This window comes from Epinephelus lanceolatus, chromosome 20 (assembly GCF_041903045.1).
Source record: "Epinephelus lanceolatus isolate andai-2023 chromosome 20, ASM4190304v1, whole genome shotgun sequence".
Classification (NCBI taxonomy): Eukaryota; Metazoa; Chordata; class Actinopteri; order Perciformes; family Serranidae; genus Epinephelus; species Epinephelus lanceolatus.
In genome coordinates this window covers 30698167-30715124 of record NC_135753.1, presented here as the reverse complement: position 1 = coordinate 30715124, position 16958 = coordinate 30698167, and the positions used below count along the sequence as shown (strand labels likewise).

Here is a 16958-nt window from a genome sequence, read left to right as displayed (position 1 = left end):
AAAATTTAAAAACCTCATTACCTATGGCACACTGAACGACACTTACTGCCTTGATAATGACATTTCTGTAATGATGCAATCATTTTTATGCCACATTGGCTTCAGTTGCTTTTAGTTATTGGTGGGTAAGAAATGAGGATGTACAAATGTACATTCATAAGAATGAGATGTCCTGTGGACCTTACTACAATACAAGATGTAACAAGCTGTCAGTACTCATTAGGGCTGGACGACATAGACAACAATTCATGTTTCGGTATTTTCAGGCTGAATGGCGATACATGACTTTTTTTTTTTTTTTTTACAAAATAGGCTGCATGTTCAAATGAACCAAAGTATGACAAGCTATAGAATAAATAGCAGGGCTGTACGTGAACTTTTTGCACACAACACTGGAGCTACAAAGGTTTAAAGGTTTGAAGCAAAGGACGCAAAATTATAACATGAGTATAAAAGTATCAAGTAGAGCCCTAAATCCATTTTATTGTTTGGAGAAATGAAAAATTTTGTGTGGGGAATTAAAAAGTCGTTTTCCATCTGTTGGCCTTTCAAATGAATCAGGAGCTGGAAAATGATTTAAATATTTTTCATTTATTTCGGCTATCAATCTTATTTATGCACAGAGCATCAACAGAGAGGCCAAGGAAGGAAAGGAGACAGAGACACTCTGTCCTCGTTATATACGTCTTGTATATGAGACATCTGTGTTGTCGCTGTGTTTCTGAAAACACATCTGTCGTCTGCATCCAGGCGCTGTCTGAGTGTCACACAGTAGACTACAACTACCAATAAGAACAGTGATGGGCTACACCTTGGAAACAAAAGCTAACCTCACGCAATCAAGCACACATGCAGCACAGTGCTGTACTGCACGTGTGCTACTGCGGTTATTTCATTCATCTCACAGACTGATTTAGCGTAGCACGCGCAACATATAGACTCATGTCACACTGTAGACTAATGAACAGACAGATTAAACAATGGTATGCGTATTGTAATGCAACTTGACCCTATATCGATATAAAGGGTATTGTCTAACTTTATATCGTGCTTGAAAACGTATTGATATATCGTACACGGTCGTTATATCGCCCAGCCCTTGTTCTCACTCTGTGTGCATCAAGTTATAGTGATGTTTCATGACAAGATCCACTGTCAGGGTGTTTGTCTATTGTGAAACCTATAATTGAGGGGTCATGTGCTCTTCATGTTATCAAATAAGCAGAATGATGTATGTTGCTCTGTAAACCACAGTGGCTTCACAGGACTGGGGACGCTTCATAGTCCGAGATCAAAGTTCAAAGAGGCAAAAGAGAATCAGCAAGCACACACACGACCTGTTGAGCCAGAGTCCGTCTATCTCTTTTGCTGCGACAACTTTCCCAAACAACTCCATCGCCGTCCTGGTGTGTATCTTACTTGCCAACTAGAGCAGAGGGCTGCTGTCTAGCTGGTGTGGGACATGTCCAGTGTCCATGGCTTAAACATCAGAGCTGTGAACCACAGCCTTCACTGCCACCACACTCACAATTCGCTCTTTTACTTTGATTCAGGATATTTTCCTTGAGTCCCCATATTTCTTTTCATATCGTAGCCTTTCTCCGTGACGGCCTTTTTTCCTGACTCGTGTCTTAATCCAATGATCCGATGATGCTTCTTACTCCGGGCATGAGTCCAGAATCTCTTTAAGGTAAAAACTGTATGACAGCGTATCCTCTGCTTCACCTGCTTCAGACTGAACTCCTTTTTGATGATAATGGTAAAAAAGCTCATTGAGAGACGGAGCGTCCATGCTTAAATGTCTTTGCGTGTGTATAGGTGGTGGTAGAGGGTGGTCACAGCAGTCTTCTCATCCTCAGAGGCAGCCATGCAAGCACGCAAAAATTGCAACAATTACTATGAGTCCAATGGGGGAAATAAAATTCAGGCACCAGACCCCAATACTATTCTTGCCATTTAGAAGCTCTATAGAACTAGAGCTTTAAAAGAAGATTGCGCTTCAACTATAAAATCCTCTCAAAAACACTTTCAGTCTCTTTTAAAAAGCCAGTCAGCAGTGGGGAGGAAATTAAAAAAATATCCATGATTTCTGTTTTTAAACAGAGGAGCAAAAATGCTGAAATGCTTGCATATTTCATGATGGGGTATCATATCATATTTAAGGGCTGGGGAACGGGATTGCTGCAAAAATGATGCTGCAAATTAAGATTTGGTTTAAAATGACAAAATAGCTTATATACATTGGTGGTTATCTTGTGCAATTCCTTTTTGTCTTTTTTTAGTTTGTTTTACTTGGCTGAATAAACAGCGATGGGGAGGGAGAGAGATACAAGCGGACTCCTCCCTCTATTCTTGGCCAAATCCTTCCGTTTCCTCGATGGCAAAGAGCAGCTTCTCTTTCAGCTGTTCAAAGCTCTTGTAGGGAGGCAAGTCCAGACGGTTGAAACTGGAGAGACAACGGTAAGATGAAACATCAGTATAAAAGGTCGGATCCTTATTGATTGTAAACAGTTCCCATATAATGATTATGTACAATCCCAGGAATATTCACAGCTTTCTAAGCAAACTGCAGCTGCTGTGAATCACTTTTTCTGGCAAACTCATTAAACCAGTGGCTGGAATACGACGGCAAACTGAATCCAGCCACAGAAGATACAGTTTATCACAGTAAATCACTGTTAATAGCGATATACTGCAATAACATCTGGGAAAAACTCTATGCAAGGGAGGAATGAGTCTCATGAATCAGAGGTAGAGCACACCACTCACCATGTGTGGCTCCGAGGAAGCCACGTGTCCTTCCCCACCTTCTCAATGCAGAACTTCTGGGGCCCGTTACTTCCTGAAATGCAAAGGATAATGACGGGTGAGACGAACACTGTAAAACTAAAATTACAGCCTCTTGTACAACTCCTCTGACCACTCAAGCTGCAGTTTATGTCCATGTCTGCCCTCATATAATAAATGTAGTGAAGACTTTGAAGGAATTTAACAAACGGTATAAACATTTTATGATATCACAGCAACTCTGACCTTTAACCACCAGAATCTAATCAGTTCCTCAATCACATTTGAGGAATATTCCCTGACAGTGTTCCTGAGATACTGCATTAATGAGAACAGGACGGACAGCCTGAAAACATAATGTCTCCAGTAAAATGTGCAGAGTATGTATCAGTAGCTCTTGGTGTCTGACTGATGATGTAGTAAATATGTTACTCTGTGTGTGTCCGTCTGTCACTGACCCATGAGTTCAGCGAAGCCGCCCAGAGGAAGCCTGCACGTCCCTGTGACAAACTGCATGAGCCGCAGCCGCACTTCATTGTCCACTTCTTTCACCAACTGCAGGGGAGGAAGTGACAGCACACAATCATCAATAACCTAACACAGCTGATTAGTCAGGCTTTAATCATTAAATCATATAACACATTTCATATTAACACTGAAAAGGAGCAACACAGGGTTTTTCCTGGCTCAACATGAGGTGGAGGGAGTACCATCGTGATCATGTGCACACGTGTGTATGTCGTGCCTCAAACAAACACTTTTTACAAGCAACATATTCTAGGAGTTCTGATTGGAAAAAAAACAAAAAACAAAAATCACAGTTATTAATAAATTGCGGCCAAATTGTGACAGGGATATACTGAATATTTTTGTAAAACAATTTGATCTGCTGGCAAAATACTTTTTAGACAAAAGCACATCACTTGTTTTTTAAGCATTTGAAAAAATGATCTTAATAATAATTGTAAGTAATCCCCTCTTGCAAACTTTAATATGACACTTTAATACGACAGTCTGTCCTTTTCTATATTATTCATTTTGATTATTTTACTTCAGATTTTAAATGACCTGCTTTTATCAGTACATGTAGCTGTCATGTTCTCATGTATTGTAATGAACTAATGTGTTTTACAGATGCCTGTTTGAAATTTTGTATTTAATAAAATAAAAAAAACCTAATTCATTTCTGTACAATGCACCAGTGTAAACATAGTAGTCTCAGTATGAGACAGTGTTCAGTCACATATGTAGAGGCCCACAGAGTGGCATTCACAAACGCAGAATACAACCGTATGCAACGGCACTTATAGACTCCAGTTGTGGTTTAAAACATTGAACAGCAGGCGAAGGTAGTTTTATTTTCTCCAGTGATCTTTTTTTTCTGTGAATGCAGGTCAACACTCAAGCAGTGAATGACTTTTGCATCACTGCAGTCCAGCCAAAAACAGACTGCTCTCTTCTTTCTCTTTGGCACTTTTGGCCTTTCCTGGTGCACTGTGCCATCACATCTGAACTTGTGCTGGCACAATATTCAGATCCTTTCCATTATAAGCAGCAGAGGGTGAAGAACATGTGACATGATGTCTGGTTGTGTGACTGTACCTGCCAGAACCAGATGATCTGTTTGCTGTTCCTTGTGTAGTGACGGTACACCGTGTTCCTCTGCCAGTCCTGAAGGTCTACCTCCTGCATGCCACACAGCATCACCTGGGTCAAACAAACACATACAAGTACATCAGTGATGTGTAGAACACAAAGCAAATACAGTAAGTAAGGAGAGAGAATTCTCACACAAAAAGATTATAGAGGAAATAGTGGTTTTCCACACACAACCATATTATCTAATGTTTTTAAGTAATGTGTTCAAAGCTCTGTGGAGTGGGGTAGGCTACTGAGATTTAAATAAACGCTCACTGGAGACATAACAGCACCCAGGGTTACCACACATTTTCATGGACAGAATTTCAAAATCTTTCCATAACTTTCCATAACATAAAAGAAAATAGGTTTTCCATGACCGTGGAAACACCTGCTGCTATGCTGCTCACCTCAAGCTCCTTTTCATCAAAGTACTGCAGCCACTGAAGAGGAACGACCTCGTTGAAGCCGTCCAAGAAAGCTTTGGTCTGACCTTCTACCCCGCGGGAGAACCTCCACTCTGCCATTAGACTGTAAGACAGCAAAAACGTACTTTGTAAGTCACTCACAATGATATTCAGAGGTCAGATACAGTTGTTAATATGATAAAACAGTAGCTACACTGAACCTGATATACTCCTCCTTGTTCTCCTCGGTGACTAGAACATTGGCGCCATCGGCTTTGAGGTCATGAGAAGTAATCTTCCCCAGGATCTCCATGTCCACTGAGAAGTACATCTCCAGACCACACTCTTCAATGTTGTTGTCCCTGAGGAGAGATGATATTGTGTTGCTGTCAAAGCATAATTGAGGATGAACAGTTCATTTGTTGCAAAAACAAATTAATAATTCTGAGATATTCAAGTTTCCATCCAAAAGCATAAAATCTGACTGCCTTGTAAAGGTAAGCAAACGCTGGCAAACGAGTCTCCGGTATTGGCGCCATCTTTGTTAATAACTATTCTTACATCTTGTGATGTCTGCAATTAACTGATCATCCCCTATTAGCACCCTGTATCCTCTCTGTCTGTGTCAATAAATAAATTGCCTCTTGTATGTGTGTGTGATCTGTCCTTTTTCCATATCTCTGTGGTACGCATGTTTTTACAGTTGACTTCCCACGTTTTCTTGATCCACAGCCACCAAGATTTCATTCAGACAAATCAAAACCTATATGACTGGACCATGTGGGGATTTAATTTGAAAGGACAGACACAGGAAGTGTCCACACTCAGCAGTCAGACAAGAGTCAGGTTAATTTCCAGGGCTGGTACCTGCGGTTATTCCACAGGCTAGTTAATAACATGTCAGGCAGGAAATCCAAAGTGTGGGATCATTTTGAGAAGGTGAAGGACGAACCCAAGGTGATATGTTTAGTTTTAGTTTAGTTTAGTTTAGTTTATTTGAAAGGGACAATGCACATTAATAAACATTATGTAAACTCATCTTCATTGGTCGATTACAAACATGACGTATCATCTGAAACATGGAAGTAGCTACATGCCCATTAGCCCACAGCGTCATTAACAGGCGGCTCGCTCAGTGTGTGACGTGCACTTGGAGATAAAATATAGGCCTATATTAATGAAGGTTCATTAGTACGGTTTTGTATTTCTCTGTAATGTAGCACAGTGTTAACAATGTTACTGATACTATTCTTTCTCACACCTCTCCGCCAAAAATATATCATTTATTAATTACATTAATATCGTAAACATGAGGGCGACTAGTCGACTAATGGCCCTAAATGATGACTATTGGTCGACTAGGAAAATTCTTAGTCGGGGGCAGCCCTAAATCCATTACACTTTTTTTTGGCAAATTCAGCAAATACCCCCTCATGGTCCACTAATACAAAGGCTGCAAAGGCTGAAAACATTCATTTGGAATAACAGATGTCTGTGAGACCGTTACTGTGCATCACCTGCGCTGCACAGACCCACAAGACAGATGTCAAAAACTTTTTCCACTACTTTGGCTCCCTCCAGAGTTAAAAAACACTTACAGTATATCTATCTAAATACACTGAACCAATAGTGTGCACACACAAGTGTGGGGTCAAGGGGCCTTGGGAGACTTTCCTTTAAATCACGGGGTAATTTATGTAAGAATGTACAAAGTGACTCTTTAATCAAAAGGTCCACTTTGTGTAAACTGCTGTGATATTAAGAGCTGTCAAATAGACAATAAAAAAACTGGCTTTAGCTCTCAGATGCTTGACAGTAAAGTGATCATTAAAATTAGAATATGCATGTCAAGTGCAACACACACTGCCACCAGCGCGGCGCTGTGGCCGTCAAGTGCCACCCCCCAACACACATTGGCAGCAGCGCGCAGCGGCACCGTCGACACTAAAGTGTATTTCCCACCCCAGCCCGCTAGGTGGCTGTGCCTACACTAGTTGCCAACGGTTGCCAACTGCTAGTAATGGAAGAAGAAGAGGAAAAACTTTGAGGCAACAACAACTTGGATTTCACGGGTGAGTTTCTTATCAAAACTGTCTTATTAAAAATTTGAAAAACTTAAGTATCCAGATACCCCTTTGAAAGCTGCAAATGAAACTATGGCGGCCGAGACGTACATAAAAGACTTTTCTCGCAGTGCCGCCCACGCTGGAAATAGAGCAGTGGGCTGAAGCAGAGCGCGTCGCATCGGCCAGCGAGGGTTTGTTCATTGAATATAATGGAGGTGGGCATTTTAACGCACAGTGTATGGCAGTGGTGTGTGTTGCACTTTAATCTTCCTGCCTGAATACTCACATACATTCCAAAGGTCATGCAGCCCTGAGACACAACTTACCTGATCCATATGAGTGAGTTGTAGAACTCTGGGTCAATGGACTCCAGGTCTTTGAGTATTAGCTTCTTGTTCAGCATGCGTTTGTAGAAGGGCAGAGAGAAGCCTGTGTCGATGAACTTGCCGTGGAAAAGTGCCTGCAGCAAGAGGCAAATAAAAAGAGATTCTTTTTACTGTGCTGGTCATTTTGAAAAATATGGTACGTCTGAACATATGGCAATCACATGACAGATCGATGTATTAAATATAAGGAAACCATGACGTGTTTTAACTCTGGCAATCTGAAAATAACTACAATTACTGCCTCGCAGTTGTATGTCTCCAAGAACCAGTCAAGTTGCAGTTACAGTTTAAATCCATGTCCGTACAAACAGATATGAAGCCATGACAATTGACAACATTTCAAATATGGATGTTGCTGTAAAGAAGCTGCAAATTCTTAAACATGGATGCTTCACATATCTTTAAACAGTATAGGAGATCTATACAATCAGCATAGTTTCAAGGTGGACACTCAAGATTAGTGTCAGCAACTTAGTATCTGACCAAATGCCTCCACTTCTGCTCCTGAGTTTTGGTGTTAAATAATGGCCAGAAAAATGTTGGGTTTTTTTGCAGAACGTTACGATGTCACAGTGAAACTGACCTTTGATGTCTTATATAAGAAATATCATCACTTAATCATTTTACCCTGTTAGACGTGTGTGAAATTGTGTCATAAAAGCGAATCAATTCTTGAGTTATGGCGGAAAAACATGTTTTGTGAGGCAACACCGACTGAGACTTTTGATCACCAAAATCTAATCAGTTCGTTGTTGAGTCCCAGTGGACGTTTATGCCAAATTTGAGGAAACTACCTCAAGGGTTTCTTTAATATCACGTTCACGAGAATGGGACGGACAAAGGGATGGACATATAGATGGACAACCCATAAAGATGATGCCTCCTGCCACAGCTATAGGCAGCACAGAGGCATAGAAACACATACAGAATGTGTGCAGTCTCAAAGTGCACTTGTTTTTGTAACAAAGTGAACCTCAAAGGGGACCTATTCAGCTTTCCCTTATTTTCTGTCAGATATATAATGTTACAATGTTGGATGTTCATATGAAAGGTGGCCAAAGTTTTAAATAATGAAGTAAACATGCAAACTTAGTTGAGCAACTCAGACAGAGGCTGAATCCAGGTGATTCAACACAGACAGACCATTAAAGCATGTAAACATGTTCTAGTAGAAACAGAATAGTAGAACAATCCTTTACTTTAAGAACCTACAATTGAGCATAATAGCTCCTCTTTAACTCTTTTGTTTCAACATGTTTTATTAATTAATGTTTGGTTATTTTAGTCAACATATTTGATTGGAAAATTGTCAGCCTGTTTTACCTCCTAAATTTGCGTAGGTGTTAGTGTTATAAGGATTGTATCCTTGTGTGTGGGCAGCATGTGAACTTGCCATTGCGATGAATCGGCCTATGAAGCAGAAGTAGGAGAGGTGGTCCGGGTTGATAGCAGAGGCCGGGTTGATCTGCAGACAGTAGTTGCTCTTGCCCGCATACTCAAACAGACAGTACATGGGGTTCAGCACTTCATGGGACAACAAGAAGAACCACTCTCTGCAAAGTTAGGTGTGCGAGAAACAGACAAAGGACAGACAGAGGTAAGAAGAGAGGATGAAGATAAGAGAGTGTGTGTGGAGGGATAAATTTGAATTGACATGGGGAAGAAAATGAAAGGAGGAAAAGTTAAAAAATGGAAGGAGAGAGACAAGGCGAGACAACTTCAAGACAACTGCACATTATCAATTACGGCTTACATTTCACAAAAAGCTAGTCTGCACTAAAAATCCATTGTACTGCTTATATTGTCCATACCGGGCTAAGCCACCATAGTCTAGACCCTCCTCGCCTCTGAAGATAACATAGAGTCTCCTCCTCAAGTCATAAGGCTTCAGGGCCATAATCTATCAAACAGAGAGAACACACAATATCAGCAAATGACATAGGCATGGTTGGCATGCATTTACTGAACATACAGCAAAGGAAAACTCTGAAACAAAGCATGCACTGCTCTTGAAATTCTGTATACACTATATAACATTGGCTTAAAGTGAAACCAGACAGTAGTAAAAGGACCGTCTTACTTGCGTGAAAGAGTCTTCAAACAATGTCTGCCTTGAGACAGTGATCTTCACATGGCTAGGGAGAGCATTGGACTGAGCAAAGACAGAAAAAACATTAATGCATTTGTGGGGAAAAATAATATTAAGACAAGTGACTGTGGGCAAGAAATACGAGTAATAAAGACAAAGAACACCTACCTGGCACAAGTAGCGAAAATGAGCAAGCTTCCATCGAAAGCTGCGCTCATACGCAATCTGAGGGCCTTTGGTGCTGAGAAGAACAACGTTGAAAAATGTCAAAATGTGACAAGTATAAACTGATTGATGAAATGAAATAAATTCTACAGGGGTCAACAGTTGAGTGTTCACCATATAATGAAAACCAAATGCTGCACATGTGAAATATGCTCTGATCTGGTCCCATGAAGTCAACATTTAGAAATATTTCCTGGCTTACAAAGGAAATTTATCAAATTCCTTGAATGTCACTGTGTGAAATAGAACCATTGTATGTACACTGGCTACATCACAGTAAAAAAATGACTCCATCTGGACCCAGTAAAATATCCTCTTAAATTGTGCGCAAGCTCCCATAGCTGCAGCTGTTAGCATGGCTTTCTGTAATATGTAGTGTAATGTAGAACACATGAACCAGTAAATTATCTATAATTGTGTTCTTACACAGACGACTTTCCAGTGCGGGGGTCACTGAAAGTGGTGGTTCGGGTGTTGTGATCCACAAAGTAACGAACGCCTTCCCTTGTGTACCGGATCTCCCAACCTTCAGGAAGAGGATCCTCATTCTGTAGCCTGCACGAAACACACACATTACATACATATGATTACATACATTGACTGATAGAGGCAGAAAACTGAAGGCTTTGTACAAGGACAAGAAACACATTAGTTGTTGGTGCAGCTTCCAATGTTTTTCATATTCAAACACATTTAACAACAGGTTAATGGTGCTATTATAATGGTGGCATAATGGGCTTTCTGGTAGGCAAATTAGTTACAGCTGCTTTGATAATAAAGGTTGTTATTCTCCTGTAGATCATTAACTGCTGTAGCATGTTCTGCTACGAAAATAGTACAAATGTTTGCTCCCAGAATGCACGTCATTAAGGTCTAAGGTCAGATTGATGCACAGTGAAGTTCATGGTTTAGATCCTGATATTGTTTTGGATGTGCTTCTCATTAACTTCAAACAAATCAAAAGACAAGAAGGACTGTGAAAGCACTGTGCATTGTGCAGACAGTCTGGAGGCCAACAGAGTTGTCTGCATGTCTTGTTCTTGTAAATTAAATGTAACTGTACATCATGGCCTGTCAGGAGGTATTCTCAACATTCTGCTCAGATATAATGACTACATATATTCATCTTGGCTTTACTGGAACCAGATTGGAAAAGCAGATGTTGCCTCCACTCCAGCAAAAATTCAATGACCGTGTTATGCCACAGTTTACTGCCTCAGAATTTTCTTCACTGAACATTTAAGAACGTATAGGGTAACTTATGTATTTTTAAACCTGGACCCAATTTTTCTATGTTTTTGTGTCTACAGTACGTGACTCATGGGAACAAGAGTTTTTGATATTGGTCCAGTATTGAGCAACAGGCTGCAAAGTAACCACCTGGGGCATTTGTGCACCGTCAGTTTAGGTAAAAGTGCTTCTTTTAACCACTGACAGGCTCAGACTATTATTCTAAGTGTCTGACACCATTATGAAAATGATCCCTACAGAGATAGACCTTTTTATAGATATGGACTGAAAAAAGGTTGAAAAATACCAAAGGTACCCTTTAAAAGCATAACAGATTGGTTTTAGAGTTCCTTTGACGTAACATTAATGTACAAGAGAAGTCTGTCTGATATAATGTAATTTACTCTAATTTAAGAGTTATTGGTTTCACAGTGTTGCTAGTGAGTGACATACAAGCTCTGCATGCACAGTGAACCACCAATCACAGTCATTCTTGATCAATTCATCAAAACCTAAGCAGGCCTGCTCGTTGTCCACCACCTAAAATGAGCACGAAACAGAAGGAGTGCAACATAAGGTAGCCCCCCTTATTTCATAATAAGCAACATGCACTATTAATATCATGGCATGTTAAATGATTGACTTAAGCTCAGACTGACAGAAGAATATTATAAGATTACAATGGTGTCAATATGAGTCAACCACTGTATTCAACTACCTAATTTCCCCTATGGATCACCTCAGCAGAGTGGGCACAGCATTCATCTGCGTCTGTGTTTGGTCCATTGGAACCAGGTGTAAGAAAGGATAGTAATTTAGAGTAACAAGTCCTTTTTTTGGCTTGTTTTTTTTTATATATATAATTTTTTTTTTTAACAGTGATGCACTCTTTCCAAACAGAGCTATTCAAGTCATCTGTCGAACATTCCTCTATTGTGAAATACATATCGCAGAAAAATCTAGCAATGTCAGCTTTATCCAATATCATGCTGCCCCTAACACAGTACATACAGAATATAATACCTGAGGGAGCACGACTATTATAGTTTCAGTATGCCAATCAACACACCAGTTTGAATGACTGCAAAAAAGGCCGGTAAAATCTCTGGTAACCCTATAAGAAAACGGTGCGATATCAGTGTGGTGCAGGACAGGAAAAAAAACAATGACTTCTAGATGATGTTTCACACTAAAGTTATAATCTTTAAAAGGATCTTGAATTATAAATTGTATATTCCTGCTTTAATTTAATATTTAGCCACCTCACTGCAGTCACACAGGATTCTGCAAGCTATATTTTCTATGTGTGTATTTTCTAACCTGACCACAGTGCGGCCATGTGTGTGAAAACACAGTTTCCTTTTTTTAATGTGTTGGTTTGTTTGTGGTTTTTCTGTCACTGAGCTTACCCTTGGGTTCGGGGGTCTTCCCACTGCGTTGTCTTGGTGTTATGGTTGACAAAGTACACTCGGTCATTGGAGTCCACACGCCGCTCTAAAGTTGATATGAACACAGACAGGAATCTGTAGCTTAATAGCCAGAAAGGACACTGGGCCCCACAGTGTGGCAACACTTAACAGATTATCATCATCAGTGCTGACTAACGCTATAAACATCTGTGATCTTTGTAAACAGTGAGGCATGACAGCAGAGGGAGGGATTTAAAGGGGAGAAACAGTATCACAATTTGTTCTTTCGTAGTTACATCCATTTTGGCATGAAAATAGGTACAATGTTTTTACTTATCAGCATTAACTGCAAATCTATTTCCAATTTAAAGTTGAGTGCAAACTGACACCAAATGAAAATATGTACAGTACTTAGAAGAAAGAACATGAACTCACCCCAACCAGGAGGTAGCGGGCCAAGAGGATCATTCTCAGCAGACATCATGGATGCCTGGAAACGAGGGATGCACACATGGACATCCATTTAAAAAAAAACACGAGAAAAACTGGGGTCCAGAAATATTCCAAATATGTGTATGCATTCAAAAGCAAAAAAGGAAAATAAATAGACTCCACAACAAGGATCAGGGAAATGGGAAAAAATCCAAAACAAAATGAGAAACTGAGTTCCGCTTTGTTGCTGACAGCAAGGCCTCTGTGGCCAGTTACAGCTCAATACTTCCCAGTTGTCCTTCTTTGATTTGTGTTGTGAGCTAATCATCATCAGTGACGATAACATCACTGCTGAGATCAAAGACTTAGCAGAGGCTCACCAAAATAACCAGATTAGAGCAGAGACTGAGGCGTGCTTGTTTTTAAACTTTAGCAAGGCAAAGTTCTCACCTTAGGTTATGTGAGTTGAGCTCTGAACTGAGTGAGTGGGGTTGCAAAATAAATGCACCCAGAGAAAAAGGTGAGATTCAATAGGCGAAAGATGAAAACAACGCAAGTTATAATTTGTAACCACCATTGGAAGCTGGGCTAAGATCATCATGATGACAAAATTGACATCGACTTATTTACTCTTGCCAAATTGGACAGAAAGAAACATATGGGGGTGAGAAAATAACACTGTTTATTTCTCTTTGATTTACTCTACTGTACTTTACAATGAGGCTAATCATTTTCATTGCATACTGTAGTGTTTTAGATTTCTGACCTGTGATTTAACTACCTTTAAAACAGGCATTGCTTTCTATTCATTTGCAATGACATTATCATTATGTGGTGGGCAGTGTGGATATTGCGGCTGGCTGACACAAATAAATCAATGTACGGGAAACACTGCTACTTGTTCCTTGTTTTGATTATTGTTTGTTGGAAGATCACATTAAAGATCAGACATTTATCAACATAAAATGACTTAAACTTGTTTGATTTAGGTATAACAATAAGTGTAATTTCTGCTCTCACTGTTGTAGTTGCATTATGCACGGTGGTTTTAGGTAGGAACAGGAAAAGTCTACACTTCATAATGGACAGAAATGAACAGAGAGCCAACAGAGAGCCAAGTCTGAATGAAACATTAAAGGTTTAAAGTCCCAACATATACTTAAAAAAGCAGTCTGTTTTATATAAAATAAATGTGATTTATCATTTTCGATAATCTAATCTGGTCTTTTTAAATGGTGCCTTAAATTCTCTAAAAAGACAATGGAGCCATTTCATATCTCTTGAAAATGGTAGAAGGGTCCTGGACTGCAATATGTCTGATATCAGAGCCATTACAAACACAAGGCACCGAGAAAACCGACATCACCAGAGACTAAAATATCTTCAAAGACTTAAAAGATTTGTAGAAGTCGTTTCAGTCTGAGCAAAATAGTTTTCTCTGTTTCTGTAGTTTTGGGTAAATACTGGGAAATGGTCTGAGCTAAATGCATACTTAAGGTGATGAGCTGATACAAGCTAAAAGCTAGATAGATCCGGTGTGGTCAGGTGACTCAGTGATGCGTGAGTCTGCTGTTTTGCAGACTGGCAGCATTTATCTTTGCTCACAAAAAATTACTTAAATAATGGGAATTACAAATAAACTAATGAGTTGTATTTAGAACAACTGTTGCTGTTTACAGTGTTCCCACACCTTTTTACCAATGGATGTTCAAAACTTTTCCACAATATTTTAACCCATTCCCATGACTTAAATTAAAATGGGCAGGCATCTTGCCCGAACCTGAGCGTTCATGATACATTATTACATTAAAGTTGAACAGAAGGGAATTTGTCAGTTGATTTTTGATTGAATCATTAGTTACTGGCAGGCTAAATGTCTGTAAATAAGCAACCTATTTATAGCCAAATGTCAGATCTATTGGCTGAGATTTAGTTGGAGACGACAGTCTGCTGCTGCTGCTGCTGCTTTACTGTATGACTGTACTACAGCAGCCTCCCAAGCTAACATTCACTATCCATCAGTGGTTACTGTCACCAGCATCATTTAGCAATTAACACTGATGGTGAATATTCAGCATCTTATGTGCTTCAGATCTCAGTGTGAAAGTCTTGATTAACCCACTACATAACAGCCTTTCTGCATTATCCTGTTTCTCTCCTGATGTGACAGCAGGCTTTATATCCCTGCCTTGACTATGACTTGATGCTGGTCTAGTCTGTGTCTATCATGCCATACTAGTGACATTTCAAAGTCACGCAGCACAGCACTTGATTTTAAACTGGATACACAAGAATGTATTTTGCTTAACTTTAGACATGTTTTAAGATTTTTATAAACATATTTGAAACAATAGTTAATACAGTGTATATTCAAAACTTTTCCAATCCAGATTCTGTTAATTACAAACTATTTCAGGGCCTGGAAAACAGATTTTCTAATTTTGTAATTTTTCCAGGAATTTCACAACTGTGGGAACCCTGTGTTTGTACAAATCCACAGGAAGTTTGCAATGACTAAGGGAGAAAAGAGGATGTAGGAAGTGTGGGGGTGGGTATTGTCTTACAGAGTAGAGGTATCTCTGGTTAAACTGGTGCATAGCTCCCTGCAGCTGGCTGCGCTGGCTCTGCCACTGCTCAAAGTTGCGGACTGATTCCATGGTGGGACGCTGCCATGTGGTGGTGCGGGTGTTGTGGTCCACATAATAGATCCTGCCTCGGTCATCCACTCGGCGCTCCCAACTAGAGGAGTGATGGAGATATGGTACAGTAAACGGACAGGCTCACAAAGCAAGCAGTAATGAATGAGTCAGCCTGAGATGTTCAAAATGCACTTCACTGGTTTCCCAGAATTACATTTTAATAAAGGTTTGTTAATGATAGATGAAACTGACTAAGTTAATTCTAAATCTATTTATTAGAATTAGAAACAATACTACTGTTTGTTGATTCGTTACCAGACAACAGAGACAACACCACCCTGCTTCACAAGACTCTTTGCCTTCAGGAAACTGGTTATATTCATCTATTAGGACACTTTTTTATGCAGTATCAGTAGCTTAAATATGTCTTAATCTATGAGGACTAAATGCAGGGGCAAGAAATTAAACAAACCATACCACACCTCCAAACACTGTTGTGGAGACCTACATATAAAAGCCAAAAGGCCACTGTTAAAATGTACAAATGAACCCAGTAAAGTTACAGATATCATGTCTGAGAGGGGCTGAAGAGAGAGAGTGAGCAAGAAAGATACTCACCCTGGTGGTAGTGGCTGTGGTCTTTCCCAGGTCGTAGTTCTGGTGTTGTGGTCTACATAGTAAGTTCTTCCATGCGGGTCTTTCCTCTGCTCCCAACTGAAAGACACAACAATTAACAACTATTTGGAAAAACAAAGCTACATTAAGATTGTGCAAGAGGACAGATATGGATAGAAAGATATTAACAGAAAATGTACATCAGATTTAATAAAATATGAGTGTGTGGGTGTTTTAAGGGTTTGATACTCAAATAAATGAGTATCGCCATCAGGTGGCACCACCTTCCTGGGAGAGAATACTATATGTTTTTATTTGATAATAAAATATAATACTGTTTTTTAAGTTTTTAGACTATGTTTTGAAAATATAGTAAATACCTCTTCATGTTATAATGGCTTGATGTGTGTATGTGATGTTAAACGGTCAGGGAATGCAGACAAGGCAGCTATTGGTGTTTTTTACCCCGGTGGCAGAGGATCTGGGGCTCCAGCACTGGGGACCTGCTGCCTGGGCTTTGCCCCGTCTGTTGTTACAGTTGCACTGCTACTACTGCTCGCACCACCACCTCCTGAAGCATTCGCTTCTCCAATTGCTGGGGAGGAAGTGGACGATGATGAGGAGGTGGCCCCCTGTGCTGGGGAGGCGAATGTGGAGGAGGAAGCAGCAGCAGCAGCAGCAGCAGCAGCAGCAGCAGCAGTGCCATCAATAGGCTTAGCAGCAGAAGAGGAGGAGGATGTTGGAGCCTGTGTGGAGGTTGGCAGGGTTTGAGATGTGCTATTTGGTGCTATGTCAGGGTCTGGCTGGGTAGCATCTTGATTGCAGTCCTCATGGTCATCTGCAGGGGGCAACACATCTGTTGTGGAGGATGATGGCTCGGGAGCAGCATCACAGGGCTCCCCATTGACTGCAGGCAAGTCAGAGAAAAACAATGTTGCCGTTTACATGCATGGACTAAACACTTTATTCATTTACGACTTGATTTCAGTGATATCTGAGGGAAGAACTGCATTTGTAATGTCTGACCGTACAACA

The 16958-nt window shown here is 40.2% G+C and overlaps 1 protein-coding gene across 2 annotated transcripts in view; it reads right to left on the bottom strand.

Moving 5' to 3' along the window:
- Window positions 1-2265: 2265 nt before the first annotated feature.
- wwp1 (WW domain containing E3 ubiquitin protein ligase 1) overlaps window positions 2266-16958 on the bottom strand; it is a 36558-nt gene continuing 21865 nt past the window's right edge. For both annotated transcript variants that reach the window (XM_033638718.2, XM_033638720.2), the window contains exons 9-25: window positions 16389-16830; window positions 15927-16022; window positions 15234-15408; window positions 12673-12727; window positions 12238-12322; window positions 10025-10153; window positions 9542-9614; window positions 9365-9436; window positions 9096-9184; window positions 8678-8837; window positions 7225-7358; window positions 5054-5194; window positions 4836-4956; window positions 4390-4494; window positions 3246-3342; window positions 2770-2842; window positions 2266-2446 (exon numbers count right to left, since the gene is read on the bottom strand). In XM_033638718.2, the coding sequence (XP_033494609.2) occupies window positions 2347-2446; window positions 2770-2842; window positions 3246-3342; window positions 4390-4494; window positions 4836-4956; window positions 5054-5194; window positions 7225-7358; window positions 8678-8837; window positions 9096-9184; window positions 9365-9436; window positions 9542-9614; window positions 10025-10153; window positions 12238-12322; window positions 12673-12727; window positions 15234-15408; window positions 15927-16022; window positions 16389-16830 (2147 nt within the window). In that variant the 3' untranslated portion in view covers window positions 2266-2346. The remainder of the gene's footprint in view (window positions 2447-2769; window positions 2843-3245; window positions 3343-4389; window positions 4495-4835; window positions 4957-5053; window positions 5195-7224; window positions 7359-8677; window positions 8838-9095; window positions 9185-9364; window positions 9437-9541; window positions 9615-10024; window positions 10154-12237; window positions 12323-12672; window positions 12728-15233; window positions 15409-15926; window positions 16023-16388; window positions 16831-16958) is intronic.